Source organism: Pagrus major, chromosome 22 (genome assembly GCF_040436345.1).
Source record: "Pagrus major chromosome 22, Pma_NU_1.0".
Classification (NCBI taxonomy): Eukaryota; Metazoa; Chordata; class Actinopteri; order Spariformes; family Sparidae; genus Pagrus; species Pagrus major.
This window is the reverse complement of record NC_133236.1, coordinates 7,063,362-7,083,210: the sequence shown is the minus strand read 5'-3', so window position 1 is coordinate 7,083,210 and position 19,849 is coordinate 7,063,362. Positions and strand designations below refer to the sequence as shown.

At 40.6% G+C, this 19,849-nt stretch overlaps 1 protein-coding gene across 1 annotated transcript in view; it reads right to left on the bottom strand.

Moving 5' to 3' along the window:
* opn5 (opsin 5) overlaps positions 1 to 19,256 on the bottom strand; it is a 38,024-nt gene extending 18,768 nt beyond the window's left edge. The window contains exon 1 of the mRNA XM_073493538.1: positions 19,133 to 19,256. Coding sequence (XP_073349639.1) covers positions 19,133 to 19,256 — 124 coding nt within the window. The remainder of the gene's footprint in view (positions 1 to 19,132) is intronic.
* Between the last annotated feature and the right edge of the window lie 593 nt (positions 19,257 to 19,849).

The following is a 19,849-nucleotide window of genomic DNA, read 5'->3' as shown; positions in this document are numbered from 1 at the left end:
AACATGTGTCTTGGTTTATCTGCTTGCAATTGAAGCGTACTGATCACTCAGACCACATTCGGAAGTGGTCCTGGCTTCTGTTTCAACTGATCTCACCACAGATGAAGCCACAATATCCCCAGACTAACTTAAAAATTCAATTTTGTGAGTTTCTGAGTTACAAGAAACTTTATAAACATTGAAAACACTGTCTATGACACATTTGTACACATTTTTGTCTGCTTGTAAATTCAGTATTAAATGCAATACATTAAGTTGTTCATTGTAAAAAGTACACACAAAGAGTAAACGGTAGCTAATATAGGCTTGTCACTGTAAACAAAGTCCCTGGGCTCACTCAAATATACTACACATAATCATGTTATACATACAGTTATTTCTATCTTGTCCCAGAGCACACAACTTTGTATTTTTCTACAAATTTCACATTTGGCTTTTGCTGGAGTGAAAGAAAGGTGAAGTTATTGTATCCAAACACAATTCACACAAAATGCACAGATATCAGTGAAAGGTGCAGGTAGAATACAAACACAGGTGTGTTTCATGAAGTGGCCAATTGAACTAACTAGGTCGTGTAGATAAAAGTGTGGGCTGGGAATCTGAAAGTCAAAGCTGAGAAAGAACACAGAGGGGGAAAGAGGCACAGACATGGTACACACAGAGTATATCACTTTCAGTCACAGTGTAGATAAGGCTTACCTTGAGGAAAGGTTTCTGATAAGAAAAGCCCAGTAAACACAAAATGAGACTATAATCTTACAGTATAGCTGCCCTGCAGACACAGGTGCATTTTATCAAGATGCCAAAGAGAAGCATTCAAATGCCTGCTTATGTTTAACCTGTATATACAACATATTCATATTTTCCTTAAGGCACATTAGACAAGGTTATTATAATAATATTATATATATATTATTATATAAGCTGATTATATGGTTTCATGCAGAAACCAATACACATACTTTACAGATGGGGGCGGTGAAGTCTTGTTTACATGTCAAAGCTTTAATTAAAATGGATTGAGACATGTTTGACAAAAAAGATCACAATGAAGTGAAGATAAATGAAGAGCCGGTTGATTTACACAATACAGAGAAAGCACAGGAAGCATACCGTCATGGTCACCCAACTGGCAGTACAAAATGTAAGACTCAAATGAATTGGCTGAGCCCCATCTCCTGGATAATGTCTTGTAGGAACAGTTCACTCAGAGCAAAACAATCAAGTCATTATCTCCTCCCCTAGTGCTCATGCACAAAACATTTCTGGAGCTTCACAGCAAAACAGCGTTGCAGCATTCTCCTAAACAACTGAAGTAGCTGGGGACTTGTTTTAAAATGTACAGAAACAGCAACAAAAAACAAACATCAAATGGCTCCATACAGCTTGTTCGATGTAATCTAATTTTAAAGATACCAAATTGATTTGTTAAGATGTTATTTACACACTTTTTAAAGTTGAAATCTTCACTGTAGCTGCTAAGATAAAAGTGTTAGCACCAACCTGTCTGTAAATAACATCTTTTCAAATCGATTTGGGATCTCTGGGCTTTCAGAAAATGAGATTACGTTGGACAAGCTGTATGGAGCCATTTTATGTCTACTTCTACTGTTCAGGAGAATGTTCCAACGCTGAAATTATTTTGTTACCTACACAATTTCACCTGACTTTGCATCAGCATGGGGTTGAATGGATAATGACTGAATTTTTAGTTCTGGGTGGACTATTCCTTTAAGACATTATCCAAAAGATAGAGCTTAGCCAATTCATTGCATAACCTAGGGCAACTAACAGTCAGTAATTAATGAAACTAAGCAAAAATACAGCTTTTGGTCTGGCTGGATTTGAGTCTTACATTTTCACCAGATGGGTGGTTTAAAGATGGTAGAACTGTTCCTCCCAGTCCTGCACTATCAGTAGTCTAATGTCTAGCATGGGTAGCCATTTGGCTGTGTGAAGAGTGAAGCCAGAGGCCAACATCTTTCGAATAATTTCTGATTCAGACCTGTCATTAGGACTCCAGTGAGAAAATCATGTTTTATTCAACTAAGACACGCTGCTCAGAATGGTTGGTTTCTTTGATTTACACAGACACGGGGAGGGTCAGTGGTGCTTTTATCTCTGCCAGGCTTCATCATTGTAACACACTGTACGCTGGTCCTATAAGAGAGGTATGAACTGAATACAGCCACTGTTGCCAGCCATCTAACAGGCCTAAAAGACGGGAGCGCGCTACCATAATCCATGAAGCCCCACCTCTCAATCTGTGAAGTGATTCTCAGATTTTCCTGATATCTAAAGCTTTAAAGCTCATTTCTTTGATCTGTTACCCTCTTGATGATCTTGATCGCTGTTTGAAATCCTCAGGCTAGGGGTTGAATCTCACCTCATCATTAGGGTAGATGGATCTCAGACACACCGAGTCAGGGTCTAAACACTAATTCCTATCTGAAAGTATTTGTTTGATATTGTTTCAAAGGTGCAATATGTAAGAAATGGCCACCTGGAATTCATACTCAACTCATCACCAGAGTAACTGCCAACTGTATTCTTTTAATACATCCATGACTGTAGCTACTGTTAGCTTGTTAGCTCAGCCCCAACACAGGAGCTTTGGACTGCTGGGAGAAAGGTTTTCAGACTCTGGGCTAGCTGCTTAGCCTGCTAACTTCAGTAGCTCTTCTACACAATACATAGACGTCTTTGACATAATGGCAAACTGTTATTTCTTCACATTCTGTTGAAAATTGTAGTTATTTTTTTAATGTTTTGTACTAAAATTCGTATATATTGCATCTTTAAAAGATCATTTCATTAATGCATTTCAGTTCATCACATTGACCGTTCAGTCAGACAACTCACGTCAGACAACTTTGGCGTCTAGGTTCCGACCTCATCACTCTCCGCAGACATGTTTACATAAAGATGTTGGGGAGTGATGAGCAAAACATATTGAACTCCCCAGTCGGAGCCTACAGGAACGAGCAGCGAGACTGACGCACGGCAGCGGTGGCAGTGACAGGAGGAGGGACACTTGGGAGATTTTTGCCGCTTAAATAGACTGCCAGATTGACAGGGTGCGTTTGGTAGGTGATTATGGACAGTGGAGCATGTCATGTGTATAGCATTTTAGCTTGAGTTGTCTACCTCAACTAGCTAGTTTTACAGCACTCTAACATTGAAAAGGGATATATAGTTATTTTCATCATGCATCCTGTTTTTAACTGAGCTACATGCCGAAGTATCCTTGAGCAAGATACTGAACCCCAAAACTGCTCCTGGCGCGCAGTTGGCACCTTGTGTGGAAGCCTCTGCCGTCAGAGGGCCCTGCGATGAGCTGGCGACTCATCCAGGGATATACCCTGGCCTCCGCCCTATGTGAACTGGATTTGGCCCCAGTAACCCGCAACCCGCAATCCCCTGAAAGGGGCGATAAAGCGGCAACATCTCCGCGACCCTCACGGAAAAAGCGGTAGATAATGAACTGAACTGAACTGAACCCTGTTTTTCTACCTACACCACTAACAGAGACAGAGTGCTCGTGAGACGGCAACAACATTAATTTAATGAGTAAACTGGTGCTTTCATCTCCCAAGATCTCAGCAACAAAAGATATTGATTCAAAGGCCTGAACGCTCACAATCTGTAACCATGGAAATCTTCCCACCACTGTTTCTTTGCTGTCAACATTGTTTTTACATCACATGAAACGCAACATGAATTGAATACAGCATTGTCTGCAGCATTATTGCGTTTGACCATCTGTCTTAAAGTAAGCAGCGTTACATTTTTATCGTTTTGTTTGTGTCTTATATATATATTGACATGTCTATGACAGAAAAGCAAAATCACCAAAACCACTCCGTACTGACCTGTGAGAACTGCAGCTGAAATGAAATAATATTACTGATGGTCACAGTGTCGTCACTGCCCCACACACATCTGATGTTTTTGTCTGCCACTATATTCTGTCTCTTAAGTGGAGCGGAGGCTTTGGCGGATGCTAAACTCACATGTCTCAAGTCCACCACTAAGTTTATATTGCACTTTGTTGCATTTTCTTTTAACTGATTGAATTAATTAAACCTTTTCACCTAAACTAGGCATAAAATGTTTTCCCAATAATGTATTTATTATCTTATTGAAATAATTATTATATATTATTCTAGTTTTTAACCTATTAAGTCGATGTAGGTACTTACTGTAAAGACATCCACTCGACGGCTATTTAAGCATCGATAAAAATAACTATAATATAATTTTTCATTCCATTGTGGGCACTACAGTAAAGCAGACACTACAATGGCTCAGTAAATATAGTGCACTTAATAGTTAAAAGGGAGTGAATACTTTCACGGGGACACAGCATCTGTCTCAAAAAAGCCACAAAGCCTGGTGTTTTTGCCACTTGACCTGGCACAGAGGTACATATATGTGGCTCGTAACTTAAGGTGCAGTCATTCTCATTACAAGGCTCTTGGATTCACGAGTGTAAATGCAGTGTAGGCCCTCTGACTGTCTAATTCCTTTTTTGTGTGTGCACATTTTAAGGTAAAATTAAGAAATTACATCTTTATCATTCTTAAGTCCTGTGACATCATGAACCTGAACAACTTGAGCATCCGTTTGGCTGAAAACAGCTGTGCAGGTGTGCAGTTCCTTTAATTTTACCTCGATTTTTGCTTTTTAACTTTTTTCCTCCTGCTAAGGCAACCTGACTGCCTCTTATTCCTATCAAACTGGATGCAACTGTGACATCTGAAATTGCCATTTCCATAGTTTGCCTTTTAAAAGCAAACATATGTTGAATGCAGCAGCTGTTTTTCTGTCACTATGAGAATACTGTGAATGCAACATAACAAGTAAAAGCTTCAGGCTAGAGCATGTACATCAGGCAGTCAACTCCCACTGGCAGCAACACATTCATGCCACCGTCCCTAATTGTCTGACAACATTACATACAGTGTACAATGTATAGAAATCGATATAAAAAGATACTTTTGCCCTAGAGACTTCATTTAGCCGTAATGAGGGAGAAAAAGGAGAGTGGTGAGGGAGACAGATATGACAGTATGGTTATAAACCCCTCTACTCTACCCCCATTCTGCTTCCACAGTGTCAGCACAGGAGCACAGGGGCCACCGTCTAATGACCTGACAACTACATTTTTTTCATGGCTTATTGTGTGTTGATTAGCTTCAGCATGAAAACAGATTTGGTTTACTGTGGCCAGAGAGACAAGAATGTAGCAGTGTGGAGAGACAAAGCCATTTTCTGTTTACATTGACACTTCAGCACATGTTTACATCATGTACTGAAGTGTCTCTCAGTACATGATGTATAATGTGGCCTGACACAATGAACCCTGACAGGGTTCAGCTCATTCTTGAACTGTTAAATTGTGCAGATTGTAACTATGTTGACCAACTTTATGCTACTGTATATACAACACATAACGGTTTATCATAACAGTGTGAGAGGGAACATTTTTCTTTCTGTCTTCTAAGAGCAACTAATACATAAAATGGCCAACAATGTGAAAGGGATCATTCACATTCACACACCCACAGAGAACTGTCATCACTGTAGTTTATGGGGCTGATTTTTTTCTGCCTAAACAAACTAAATAAACAAACTGTCTTTGTTTTCATGACTGAATAAACTGACTAAACAAACGGACCTTAAAGGACAACACAATTTATACTGTTTTACTTTGTTTATATGTGGCGGACCCTGCCACCTTTCTAGCTTCTAACAGTGTTCTGGGACTTTATTTTCCTCTGACAACAGCTTGTTTATTCATTTATGGAAAAGTTTGTATCATTACCTCATTAATATTGTAAATAATTAAATTTCAGCATCCACGCTGCATTTTCAGCATTAGATGCATTTTCTAGTTGGACTTACATTTGTCAGGTTAGAAAGTCAACTCTAAATTAATGCTAATTGCCCCAATTAATTCTGTTGTATGCGTAATAGCCAATTGTTTGCTAACAGGTTAGCGATAACTTTATAAGGCAACAAATTGTATTTTGGTATTTTTATTATATTTTTATGATATTTAATATTTTTTCTTTCCTGACAATGCTGATAAGCTACATGGTCTGCCATTATTATATTGACAGCAATGACATACAGTCTATAGTGGAATCTGAAGCTCTTATCACACAGAGACACCGCATTATCGCCACAACGAAGGCTCACCTTTACGCGCCTTTGTTGACCCTGTACCAAGCAGTCTGAACCAAAAGAGGTGTGGCGGTACACATAATGACATTGACATCTGTGTGGTTTTTTTTAAGTGTTCCCCCAGTTTCCACCTGTTAATCCGAACATGTGTCCATCAACTGTTTATAATCATGTGGATGCAGTTATAATGTGTTGTGATTGAGATCCTGACCCACCATGCATTGTGAAAAGTGACAAAGTTATATTTTTTGCTCTAAATTACATAATTACATAATCACCATCAGTAAACAGCAGACCCTGTCTGACTGTCACTCGCAGGGAGGGAGGCTGTTTTCTGGGGGAAAGTTCACTGAAGTCTCGGTCAGGAGGGCTGACCGTCACAGTGATTTTTTTCGATGAAAGTTGCCATAGACAGCAACTACAACAACACAATAATGGAAGGAGACAAAGACATGGTGAGTTTAAGTGTTTTGCTGACTAGAGGGGGGCTTTGGCAGCTTTAAAAGGCAACATTGTAAAGTTCTTCTGATTCAAGTCAGTAAAAATGAAGGAAATCAAAAACTGCTGCTTTATAGGTGTAATCTATGTTCAAACGTTCAAGGGAAGAGCATAGTATAGGGTTAAAAGTAAAACCACTATCCCTGATTTAAAAAAAGGAAATGTTTTGAGGGTCAACGGGTCAATGTGTTGAATTTCCCACTCCACAGAATGTGACAATCCACAGAGAGAAGGCAGGAAATTAAAGGCACTAATTGAGGCTTTAAAGTAGCTATAATTGATACTTTTGTGATAACAATGTATCAAATGACGTGAAAATAATGTGATAACATAAAGAGGTTTAGCTGTCAGGCTACAACTCTACTGCTCTGGTTCACTGCACTGCTCTCGAAAAAGCTCTAAAACCCGTTGTGTACTACCTGCTCAGCACCAACATAATGAAGATATGTCCTCAGACGCTGGTAGAGACCAAAACCAGAGCTAAAATCAGTGAATGTTGGACTCATACTTGCCAGGTGCACTGACACATGACTTCAAATTAATAATAATGTTGCACTGAAAGCAATGCAATTTGTTACTTGGAAAACAAATTGCATGGAAGAATCATAACTGCTCTTCCACATGTGACTTTTTGAACTTCCCCCCTTTAATTGATTTCTTTTTGTCATCCAAACAAACTTTGCCCAGTGCATCATATGGTGATCCATTGTAGGGGTGGGGTGTGACATTGGCAGTAGTTTTGTTTTTCTTTTCTTCCCTCTCTCATTCAGTGTGGATGATTGTCTGCAGGTGTCAAGTCTGTGAGAGCGTGAGACTTCAAGGCTAACATAAGCTGCTGATAGACAGGTCTAAAGACCATGATAATAACATGCACTTTGGTTACCTCACCAGACTTAACCTCTACATATTTCTGTATCATGATGTGGTTGAATATTATGTCACATTTCAAGTGATGTTTTACAAATGTAAGTATTATTTTAGTGGGTAATCAAATCAGTGAAGTCCAGTTAAGTCCAGATAAGTCGGCACCCCGAGCAGATTCTCTGAAGGTCTGCAGGAACTGCACCTGAGGGCCCTTGAGGACTGGATATATCGTGGGTTTGGACAGCCCAAGGCAATCGCAGACTTCCCATCAAGTCTGCAAGAGTGTTGAAGTCCAAACATTTGGATGCAAATGTACTCGTATACTCTGCTCTGCCATCTCCCCCCTGACAGTTCCTCCTTTCATCCAAGAAACCTTAAAAAGAAGGAAGGGTCATTACGTCACTGAATCTTGCTTTGGGGCCAGACTGTGGTGACAGTTGTATTGAAGTTAATATGAAATGCACGGAGAAATACACTCAAACCCAACATATCTACGTCCCAAGACTTCAGTTGAAATGCATCCAGAAAATGAAAGAACACACTTCAGAGAGTAGGTTAGTGACTGATGCTTTTCCCAAATGATTGATAGGGCTGAAAATACTGTGATCAAATGGGGCAGGTCCAATTGATTTCCGCTGATGAGACTGCACCTACACTGCGAAATCAGTGCGAACAGGAGCCTTTCCTACTCAAATTCGAGGAATGAAAAACGTGTTAATATAAAAATCAGTTGTCAACCTGCTCTCTGAAGTGTGATCTTTCATTTTCTTGAGGCATTTCTTCATCAGCAGTCATACAACGTGGATACTGCATGCTGGGTTTTTCCCCTTGCATCGTCCATTGACTTCAATACAACTGTCACCACAGTCTGACACCAAAGCTAGATTCTTGACGTAATGACCCTTCCATCTTTTTTAGGTTCCTTGATTTCATCCTGCTTCTCCTCTTCACCTGTTCAAGTCTGCAGCTCATCCATAATAGACCCTTTTCGTGGCAGACAGTTTGAATTGCCAAAGCAGACAATGCACAGATTTGACCAATAACTTTTATTATAGCTCCACTCTATTCAGTGTCCCAGTAAGCCATGTCAGTGAGTGAGCATGGACAATACCAGAGCCCTGGAACTAGCTCACCTGAACAGAATGCAAGCATCCTTAAATTAAATTCCACCTGCACTTTTCCTGCTCTGAACAGTCAAAATGTCTGCTGTGAAAAGGGTAGTTACCTGCAACTCTGCCCTGCATACACACTCACCCAAGTACCCCAGGAAAACTGTGTGGACCAGCACCTCTCAGCTCTGTTCAGCCTCTCATCAGCTCTACACCCTGGTCCCTTCCCTCAGTATCTTTCCAGCTTTGCAAAAAACCCTTAAAGGTGCAATTTGTAAGAATGAGGCACCTGTTCAATTCACACTCAATACAAATAGGGGCAGTACACTAAAATTATTTAGAGTAACTGCTAATGGCTGTTAACCATAGCTGTTCGCTAGTCAATTCAGTTAGCCATGCCACTAGCAGTCAAAACTTGGACCTCAGAGAAATGTGTTAGCGTAGGAGCTTTGGACCGGGACGAGGGTAGCTGGTTGGCATGCTAACTTCAAGAGATACCTCAGCAACACAATACACATAAGTCATAATGTCAAAACTGTTATATATATATATATTTCACATCCTTTCAATATATTTTTTTTTATTTTGAATATTTTCACCAATTCTAACATATCGTGCCTTTAACTGCGTCTCTTGTTCTCTGGTTTTGTCTACATTTGGGTTAATTAGTCATAACCCCCTTAGCAATTTGTGTTTCTAGTTATCAATGCATAGCTTGACCTTCAATAAAAAGTTTTTCACAATAAAATAGTCTAAAAAAAATCTAAAAAATAACCCCAAAATAGCCCTGGACATATAGAATGTATGACTACCACTTTTGCTAACCTTGAAATTTAGGTGCAGAGAATATAAAACCGTGCATACATTTAGGCTGCACCACTATTTTATACACAAAATTATTCAATAGTAAGCAGCACAACAGACATGTTCCACTGCATCTTACACATACATGTCGTTTTTCTGCACAACTACTCTATACTGGAGCAGAAGACTGAAAATATTGCCCCCATCTATTCACTCAATAAGTAATCCATTTTCAATTGAGAATCGCTTTGAATCGAAGATTTCAAACTGAATCGAATCATGAGATTGCCAAAGATTTACAGCCATAACAGCTACACAGAAATGAACACAGGTCCAGTCTCTTATCTGACAGTCCATACAGCATCACAGCCACTACAACAATCTGACCTCTGAGCAGCTCAGAAACAGACTGAAGAAAAGCTCCCTTCTCTTTCTGTTACTCTCCAGTTTGCTCAAAACAAACAAAGTCTTGGCCCGGGGTGACCAACATTTATACCTCTAGTCATAAACCTGCTGGCTTGTCAGCTGCTCTCCATTCACCCTGTTTGAGCTGTTTAAACATTTTCTTCACTTCTGAATAAAACTCATTCATTCCAATTATTTATTGGTGCACTTGAAGCAAAATGACATATTAAATATATAAATGACACAATGAGTGTACTGTGCCTCTCCTCATTTCCATGCACTCATATGACGCACTGGACCAGGAAAATTAAATAGAAATAGAGGCTCTCAGTTGAGGTTGGGCTGTTGGAGCGTTCCCACATGAAGCAATGTGCGAAAATGGATCTTACAATTTTGGCAATAACAATAATAAAAACAGCTTGGATTTATATAGCGCCTTTCATGAGACCCAAGAACGCTTTACACAGTAGGATCAATGCTACACAAACAGACTAATAAACAAATAGAAACAAGTAACAAGGATTAGAGTCTACAGCTAAGACAGGTTGTAGGCTGTAGTGAACAGGTGGTGTTTGATGAGTTTTTTAAAGATGTCCAGAGATGAAGCGTTACAGATGTCAGCAGGGAGAGCAGAGGGTCAGGGCCACGACCCTGAAGGCTCTGTCTCCGAAGTTACGGAGTCTGGTATGGTGAATGGAGAGCAGGCCCAATGTCTGAGGACCTAAGGTTCCGGGATAGGGTGTATGGATGAAGGAGGTCGAAGAGGTACTGAGAGGCATGAAGGTCTTTGTAGGTGAGGAGGAGGGTTTTGTAGTGGATACGGAACTTAATTGGAAGCCAGTGAAGGTGGAGGATTGTTGGAGTGATGTGCTGCCAGGGCTTGGCAGGGATGAGAACCCTGGCAGCTGAGTTTTGGACGTACTGGAGATTGTCCAGGGCTTTGCTGGGTACCCCAGACAGGACTCCATTGCAGTAGTCCAAATGGGAGGTTATAAAAGCGTGGATGAGGGTACCAGGTACCAGGTGTTGCTCATAGATTGAGATGACTTTGGCCTGGAAGAAATGCAGGAACTTAGAGCAACGGTCAGGCTCACCTGGAGGTTGGTGAGGGTCAATGGGGCAGAGTAGGCGGTTAATGGTTGAGAATAATATTCTGGGGTGGTTTTGCTGGTTGCTGATGAGAGTGGAGTAGTATTGTGTCTTGGTTTTAGAGAGAGCCCCCTTTTAGGAGCTCAGGTGATCTTTGTAGGCCTCCAGGTGGACAGTGAGTCCAGATCTCTCCAGTTGACGAGCAGAGGCCTTCATGGAGAGTTCAGTGGTGTACCATGGGGCTGGACACCCGTCCAGCCCCATGGAGACAGAGCGACAGAAGGAGACAGAAGGAGACAGAGCGGTTTTTCAGGGGTGAGAGAGAGTCCAGGCTGATGTGCTCACTGACTTGATGCTCTGGAATGTAATAGTACGTTTAGTACACTGCCTAGGGAGGCAGGCAGGAGTAGTGGTTGTCAGCTCATCCTCTGCAACTCTCAAACACTTTCATCTGGAGATGTGTTCAGCTGTGCCTCACGTAAGTTTATCATCAGGAGGATGAGAGCCTGCTTTTACTTTTTCTGGGCCCATAATAATCAAGTGTCTCAGAGTAGGAAACCAGCCCTAACTGGGCAGAATTCTGAGGGTGACCCATTTCTGTTCCTGTTTACTAGGATTAAAAGCATTTCATCAATTTTCAAAGGTGTCGTTACCTGTTATGAGATGGGATATTTCCTGAGGAGCAGGATGGTTTTTTGTGATTGTCATTTTTGTGATTGTGTTTGTGCAGGGTGCGGAGGAGAGTGCATGCTGTCACTGCTGAAACCAGTGTACTCATGACTTCACACTGTTTTGCAAAAAGAAAAACCCAGCTGTGGAATATTGATGACTTTTTCTGCAGTAGTAAATTGACTTTGCTTTGACAGAGCCTCAAAAAGATCATGTGCATGACGAGGGTAGTCAGCATTCAGGTCAACATCCAAATGTACCACAAACTCGAATTCAAATTTAAATACAAAATAGAGAAAAGGGGTCGACCAATACGGCTTTCTCGGGGTCGATACCGATACCGATGATGGTAGCACTTTACATTACTGCACTGTAATAGCATGGTAATAGTGTGGTAATAATGAGGTAACAGTTAGGTAACACCATGTAATTACCAAAGTAATAACCAGATAATAACAATGGGTATATCTGGGTACTATTGGGTTGAAATCACCTTCAAAATCACAAGAAAATCCTAGATGTCAAAATTGGTAATTACCATATCATAAAGCTGAAATTCATCCTCCCTTATGTTCCAAACATTCCCTCTTGTTTCAAGGTAATACTGCACAAATTAAATGTTTAATACTGTGACTTGTTACTTGGAAACACTGGTGGTAGTTTCTGTCTAATAATCATGATCATGCCCTGATAGCCAGGGCCGATAATCATGCTGCCCCTACTAGAGACATTCTTGTGATGGGATCACACCAGTTGCGACACCCGTATACATTTTCACGCTCTGACCCATGACTACGAAAGGTGTCACCAGGCTATGATGTTTTCCACTCAGCCAAATGAAATAATTCCTGAGAATGTGTGTCTGTGTGGGACCAACACACAGATTAAGATGTCCTTCTCAGGCCTTTTTAATGATGCCTCTTTTGGATTATCCTGTTTCTGACAGGAGGTTGGGAGGGAGAGGGAGAGGGAGAGAGTCTGTGTTGATGTGATATTGTATGCAGTGAAAAAAATTATACTTTCAAATGATGCCTGTTATACTGCAGCAGCACTGAGATCTAAAACTACTGATGATGCTCCAATGCAATAAAAAGTGCTTTAGTTAGAAATTCAAAATCAGAATTTTAATATTTACAATATTAATAAAGTAATAATTAGGGATGGCTCGATACCAGTTTTTAATGTCTGATACCAATAAGACAACACTGAATATCTGCCGATACTGATATCAATCCGAAACAGGCTTTCCCCTTCTCTTAAACAACAAAGCTTTGGATAATACATCTGTATGGAAGCACTCTGCTTAACCTAGCCATTTAAAAACATGCTTAAATTGTAGAACAAATAGTCCACTTCTCTAAAGAACAAATACATAGACAACATCATGAATCAGTTTTGCAGTAGTGCTGCTTCTTTTTATTTTGTATTCTTTACACGCAGAACTTTTAGCATTTTCCCCACAGTACTATCAAAGAATCACCACTAACAATGTGGCTCCGCTAATTCATTTACAAACATGTTTCATATTCTATAACTTCTTCACAATAAAAGCCCCCCATCAATAAGTAATTTAAAAGCTTTTATTATGAAGCAGCATTACAGGAAACGTTGTGTTTTCAGCAGCAGTAACTAAACATGCTCCGGAGCAGGTCCATCGCCAGCGCGGCTCAACACAGCACACAAACACTGGTGATGGTAAAGCAAATCCGTGGGGCTCGGTTTGACTCGGCACAGCCAAACATGCTAGTGGAAAAACGGCATTGGTTGTTGCATTGCACTTTTCTTCTTGGCACTTGTTGGCTGTAAAAAATGCAGCCACAGTGTTTCTGCAAGTGTTTTATCAAGTTTGTGGTGCTGAAGTTTCCAACGGTGCTGCCAACCCTTGAAACACTTGCATTGCATGAACTCAGCTGTTTTGCTTTTTCTTCTGTTAGGTTAAAGTAATTCCACACAGCTGACAGGATGAGAGTCTCACTCAAGCTCTCTCCAGATAGTCACGTGACACATGCAGGCTCTCTTTACAGCATGTCACACAGTTTAAGCATTTATGGCTAAAGTTTAGGCTAATAAATGGGATCGGATTATACGTTTTCCCTCTCAGATATCGGATCCAGTGATTTTGGCTAATATCGGACCCACGTCCCTAGTAATAATACAAACTCAGAAATATGTATTTTATAAAGAAGCTGTTTTCAGAGGAAACTTTGGGCCCAGAACACTGTTTGAAGATAGAAAGGTGGCAGTGTCCGCCACATATAAACAAAGTAAAACAGTATAAATTGTGTTGTCCTTTAAGGTCAGTTTAATTATTCAGTTTTTCAGTTTATTTATATTTGTCTGTTTTAAAGGTGATTTTTGAGTCTCATTCCCAACTCGTCAAAAACTGACGCTTTGGGACTGTAGGACGGGTCGACTGCCATCCCAAAGCGTCGATTTTTTAGCAAATAATGATGCTCTGGGTTTTCCAACTCATCAAAAATTAACTTTTCTTACACCTTTAATGTGATTTCCTGTTTTATTTTGAAGTTTTGCCCTCTTGTGTCATGTGTTGCTTTTCATTTCCTCCTGTTTTGTGATTTCCCCTCCTGTTCTCTTGCGGTCCTCACCATGTCTGCTTTCCCTCCACACCTGCTCTGCATCTCCCTCTTTAGCCTTTCCTTCCTTCCAGTGTCTTCATCTTTTCCAGCCCATCAGCCTCTTCCCTGTTTCTGGTGTTTTTACATTTATTTCCCTCACCTGTGTCCAGAGGAGGATTAAGGTAGTCATGGGCCCCTAGGCTATTTTTTATATGGGCCCCCCCTTATGCATCATGCTCTCCTAGAAAAAAATGTAATTTTGCACCATGTGTAACAGTGCAGGAGAATATTTGGCAAACATGATCCACACACACTCCAGTTAACACACATTTATTGTAACAGCCTTATTGTAACAAAAATACAACAGAAGGCAAGCTTTACAAGCTTCAAGGTTTCAGACAACATCTGCTGCAACAGCACAGACTACCCTGTTCTATAGCAAAGGCACAAATCAAACAGTGGGGCCAAGAAACAAATTCAACAGAAGTATTAACACAGCAGCAGAGAACCTAGAGGTACATGTGTGTGTGTGTGTGTGTGTGTGTGTGTGTGTGTGGTGACCTCTCACAGATCTGAAAATTCCTTCACAATAAGTGTCTTATCCTAATCGTATATACAAATTTACAACACATTTCTGTTTCACGAGACTCCATTTGTCCTGAAGCAAAGATAATCTGAACAAAAAGATTAAAAATTTAATTCCAATTTTCTTCATATTTCTTGCAGAAATAAGCCTTTACTCGTGTGGAAGAATTGTTTTGGTGCTTAGCAAAGTCTTAGCATCACAATATCAGTGGAATATTTGAATGAATTATTAGATAAATGTAAAACAAATATCTCAAATGAAATGGTTTTGGAGTAGAATTGAAAAAAGCGTCTTCAAACTCTGCTTGGTAAAACTATTCATGCACCAAAAGCTGTGGTGGTTGCCCAGTGAAACCATGATTATCTTCAGATAAACTAAGGGTTTGTGATTAATTTACCTTCACAGGGCTGTCTTCCTTGCTTTCCTAGCTGAGAAGTCTTTGATGAGGCTGGTAAATTCCAGTTTTCTGAGAACATCACTCTCAATGGACATCAGAGACAGATGATTGAGTCTGTTTTGGCCCATTGTGGATCTCAGTTTATTTTTCACAAGTCCAAGTTTTGAGAACGAACACTCCCCACTGGCATTGGTAACAGGTAAAGTCAAAAAGAGTCTCAGTGTTATATCAACATTTGGAAACACAGCCTGTAGTCTCCTTCCTCTTACAAGACTCAGCAGTGACCTAGCTGAGGTGCCCTCCTGCAGCAACAGGTGATGCACTCATGGAGGGATTAGCAGAGGCTAGCATATTGTGGCTAACTCCCGGGACACTGGAGGTCAAAGCCGATGTGTCCGCTGGCTCTGTAGTGGATGTGCCCGCTGTCTCACCCTCCTCACTAGCTTGAGAAGATGGCGAGCCGTGGTGGTCGCGGTCAACGTCCTCCACCTCCGCATCTTCTTGACCCCGACAACCAGCAGCCTTAAAATATCCCGTTAATTTGGGAATCTTCGCTAATAGTTCTCTGCCCCTTTTTTCTTTCTCCCGCTGCACTTTTCGCTTCTGTGCCCCGCTAGGTTTTTTGTCAGACATTTTGCTGCTGCAAAATTTTGTTTGACAGGTAACGGCCGGTGATGTAGGTAGGTCAAATCGAATTGATGAGCTTGATTGAATGAGGTGACCCATGTCTGCACAATCAGTGCTGTTTTTGTTTGTTTATTACCCCACGGACCAATAGAGTTCAATGAATTTTTCCATTAAAGTGTATTTAAATTTCTAAAAAATAATCTGACCAATTCAAGGACCCCTCCACACATCGGGCCCCAAGGCTGCAGCCTAGGGAAGCCTGTGCATTAATCCGCATGTGCCTGTGTCGGTCCAAATCACTCCACCTGCACCTCACCCCTCGTTAGTTGTGTGTGTATAAAGTCTTTGTGTCCTTCTTGTCTTTGTCAGTTTGTCATGTGTTTCTCACTCCATTTCCAGTGTCTCCCTGTGGTATGTTTTCTGGCTTTACTGTATGTTTCTGCTTAGCTCTTGTGATTGCTGGTTTGTACTTTGTATTTAGGCGTTTTTGCACTTCTTGGTTTTCTTGGATTCTTGATTTTTTTGGATTATTTCAGCTTTAGTTAATAAAGCTTGCCTTTTGTTTCTTAATCCTGCCTGCCTCCCAAGTGTTTCTGCGTTTGGGTCCTCACCTTTCCACAAATTGCAACATTTAACAGGGTACCTCCCAGGGTTTTCCAGGTTAAACTTAAGACTTTTTAAAGACCTTTTTAAATACCACTTGCGCTGAAATTTAAAGCCAACTTCACGGCCATACTGGCAAAGGTATGAAGGATATAATGGGAAAAAAGGTGGGGATTTTAAGCAATAGAAAAAAAATATTTACCAAGTCCTTGTACTTATGAGGATATTTTATTTTAATGCTCATGTATATTAAATTTACAGTAACTTTGAGTATTTTGTGTGAACTGAAAAAATATGCGCATGGCCTCACATGGTGCCTTTTGGTCATAAACGCTTCTATATGAACTGAAACGAACTCGAGCTTATTAGAAAAAAGATAACAGGCATAGTGTACAAAAATATTAGAAATAAAGAAATACATGAGAATATGTGTCCAAACTTTTGACTTGTACTGTGTATTTTTAGCCTAGAGTGTGATTTAAAAGCACTTCTGAATGATACTTTTACACAGCTTTTGCATGCCCCATAAACTGTGACCCAAAACATCGGACTGCACTGGCCACTGATCCAGTGGCCCAAAAGAAGGTCCAGCTGCTTAGTCTTAGACAACCTAACTACAGAAAGAAATCAACCAATCAGCCCTGTTGGCTTTATGCCTGTATTATTAGCTGGATAGAAGTGTGACACAGGGGTTAGTCGAGAAACTCAATAGCTGTTTAAAAATGTAACTGAGCCTAAGTTCATGCCCCCCAGAGTACATTCAGTTGTAATCTCCTCTATCAGTGCTCACAGATTAAATACTGAAGCAGGTCACCTTTATTTTACCTCAAAGTTAATGTTTTCCTTCTGTTTTGTTGCTCTGTATGAACCCCATTTCCCATAAATCCTCTTAACTCCCTTTAAAAACACAATGTGTGCTTCCCCTTGCCTGTTAGCTTTAATAGAATTTGGTCATGATTCATAAATTGGGATGTAGTGAAGTAGGCTTGCCAGTCAGGTCTGAACTTACACTGTAACCAAACGTGATCCCAACAATGACCCCTTTCTACTCCTGCCGGCCTGACTGCAGCATGATTTTATTACCAGGAAAGGTCAGTCATTTGATCGGCTGTTGAACGGTTGGAATTGCACTCATTCATCTGCACTTGTGATTTGGGATCATACATATGAAAACGGCATTAAGTACAACAGGATACAATTATCAGTCTGCATTCTTGACTGCTTACAAGAATGCATCATGACCGTTTATATAATATACTGAATGCCAACCTTTAATATAAAGTCCAAAGGCAGTTTTCAGTGGGCCTTGTCTACAAATACAACAAAATGGCTTTTGTGGACTAGAGAAAGCAATTTCGCAAGTATGAAGAAGCTTCTTCTTGTTGTAATTGCTGTTGGTCTGTAACCAGTTAAAGATTCAAACACTTTCTCTTTTTTATGAACCCAGTCAGTGTCATGGATGACGTTAAACAATACTGAATCATATGTTTAAAGGAGGTCAAAGATAACACTGTTGTCTAACTGTGGAACATGTCTCTGTGTCTCTGTCCAAAATAAAAAGAGAAACTAAATTGAATCCACTTTTTTATACAGTTGAGACGTTACGTTGAACTTTGCTTCAGCAGCATATTATGCTCTTTGTCATGTGTATCTATATGTATCTTTGTCATTTTATTTTGCTAATTTAAGGGTCTGCCTCTGAAGCAGGAGTGAGAGAGGCAGCAGGGAAAAACAGCGTGTAGAGCTCAAACATTTTCAAATCTAACGCAGCGAATTAAGGGCTTATTTCGACCAAACCAGAGTTGGTGATTCTTGTAAGAGTGGAAAAACTTACTGTCCCAGACATCAGGAGAACTCTATTGTGAAGTAGTTGGGGTGACACCACCATCATTGGCCGCACTGTTACGATGACAGGACATCAGGAGGAACTCAACAATCTTGCAGAGTGGTGCACAGAAAACAATCTACTGCTCAACGTCAGCAAAACCAAGGAGCTGATTGTTGGTTTTACAAAGAAGGAGGCAAAGACACACACCCCTGTCTACATCAGTGGAGCTGAGGTGGAGCAGGTGAACTGTTGGAGGTACCTTGGAATTACCATCACTGAGAACCTGTCATGATCATTGCAAGGCACCACCCTGGTGAAAAGGCTCTACTTCTACTGAAACTTAAGAAGGCTGAATTCCAATGGCATCTTCTAACCAGCCAACTACCATACTTGATATCTTTGTCGCCTCTTTTGCTCTTTATTCATGTATTGCCTCCATCTGAAAATGATGTGCTGCAGGACACGTTATTTTCTAATCAAGCCCATCACATCCACAGGGGGCTTCAAGGTGTTGGAATTTCCTATTTGCCTAGTAACCACTGTGTCTTTCCTCCACATCCAGCCAAAGTAAACTCAAACCTTATAGACAGCTTCCTGTGTGTCCTGCACACCAACATGTGCAAAGTCCAATCAACCAACATGAGAAATGACACACTGAAGTGAACTGCTTCTCAATGGGAGGATACAATTGTACATCTTTTCAGCTTAAGCATTCATTGCATGCCAGACATGATCATTTTCCTTTACATTTTTGTCTCTCAGTGAGATGTTGATGCAAGGACACACTGGCTTTGAGCCTGATTGAAGTGACACTTGTTGCCATTTTCAATTCAAAAGAATAAAGAAGAAGAGATGAACACAAAGAATTATTTGCAATCATAGACTGACCTATGATACAGATGTAAAAAGCTGCAACGATGTCCGCCTCTTTGGAGAGTCTCGAGGCGAAGGGGTCACCATGGAGGAGATAATGGGGGACGTATGAGGGGTGCGGCCACGTCTCGTTCTCCATCACTGCCTTGAGTGGGGAATGTCCTGTGAAATGGAGGAAAAGGCTGAAACAATGGAGCTCCTTCCTCAGATTGAAAACACTTCACACACACACACACACACACACACATTGGATAAACAGGACACATAGCTGCACAGATGTACCCGTACCTGTAGTGTATGAAATGTAAACAGACACATGCATGGAATAATTCATGAGCCCATATCGACAAACTCTATGACACTCTCAACCATGACCATGACTCCTTTGCCAGCAATCAAAAGCAGATGCCACAAGTGTCAAGAGAGAGAGATTGTCTGACGTCAGTCTGCTCGTGAGGAGAGACCAACTGCACATTCCTGACAGACAAGATAATGAATGTGAAGATTTATTCTCAGAGATGAGGTTTGTCTCAGTTGTGCAGGTTCAAGAAAACAGAAAATGAAAACCATTTTGACAGAAGTCATTTTGAAATGTTGCAGTTCGAAAGACACAGGTACAAATAATTTTAAAAAACATGGCTGAATTCCATTTAGCTGCTTTAGTTTCAAGGTCCTGGTGTAAGCTAGCACACTGCCATGGCTTCATAGGACACTTGAATAGTATGCGATAGA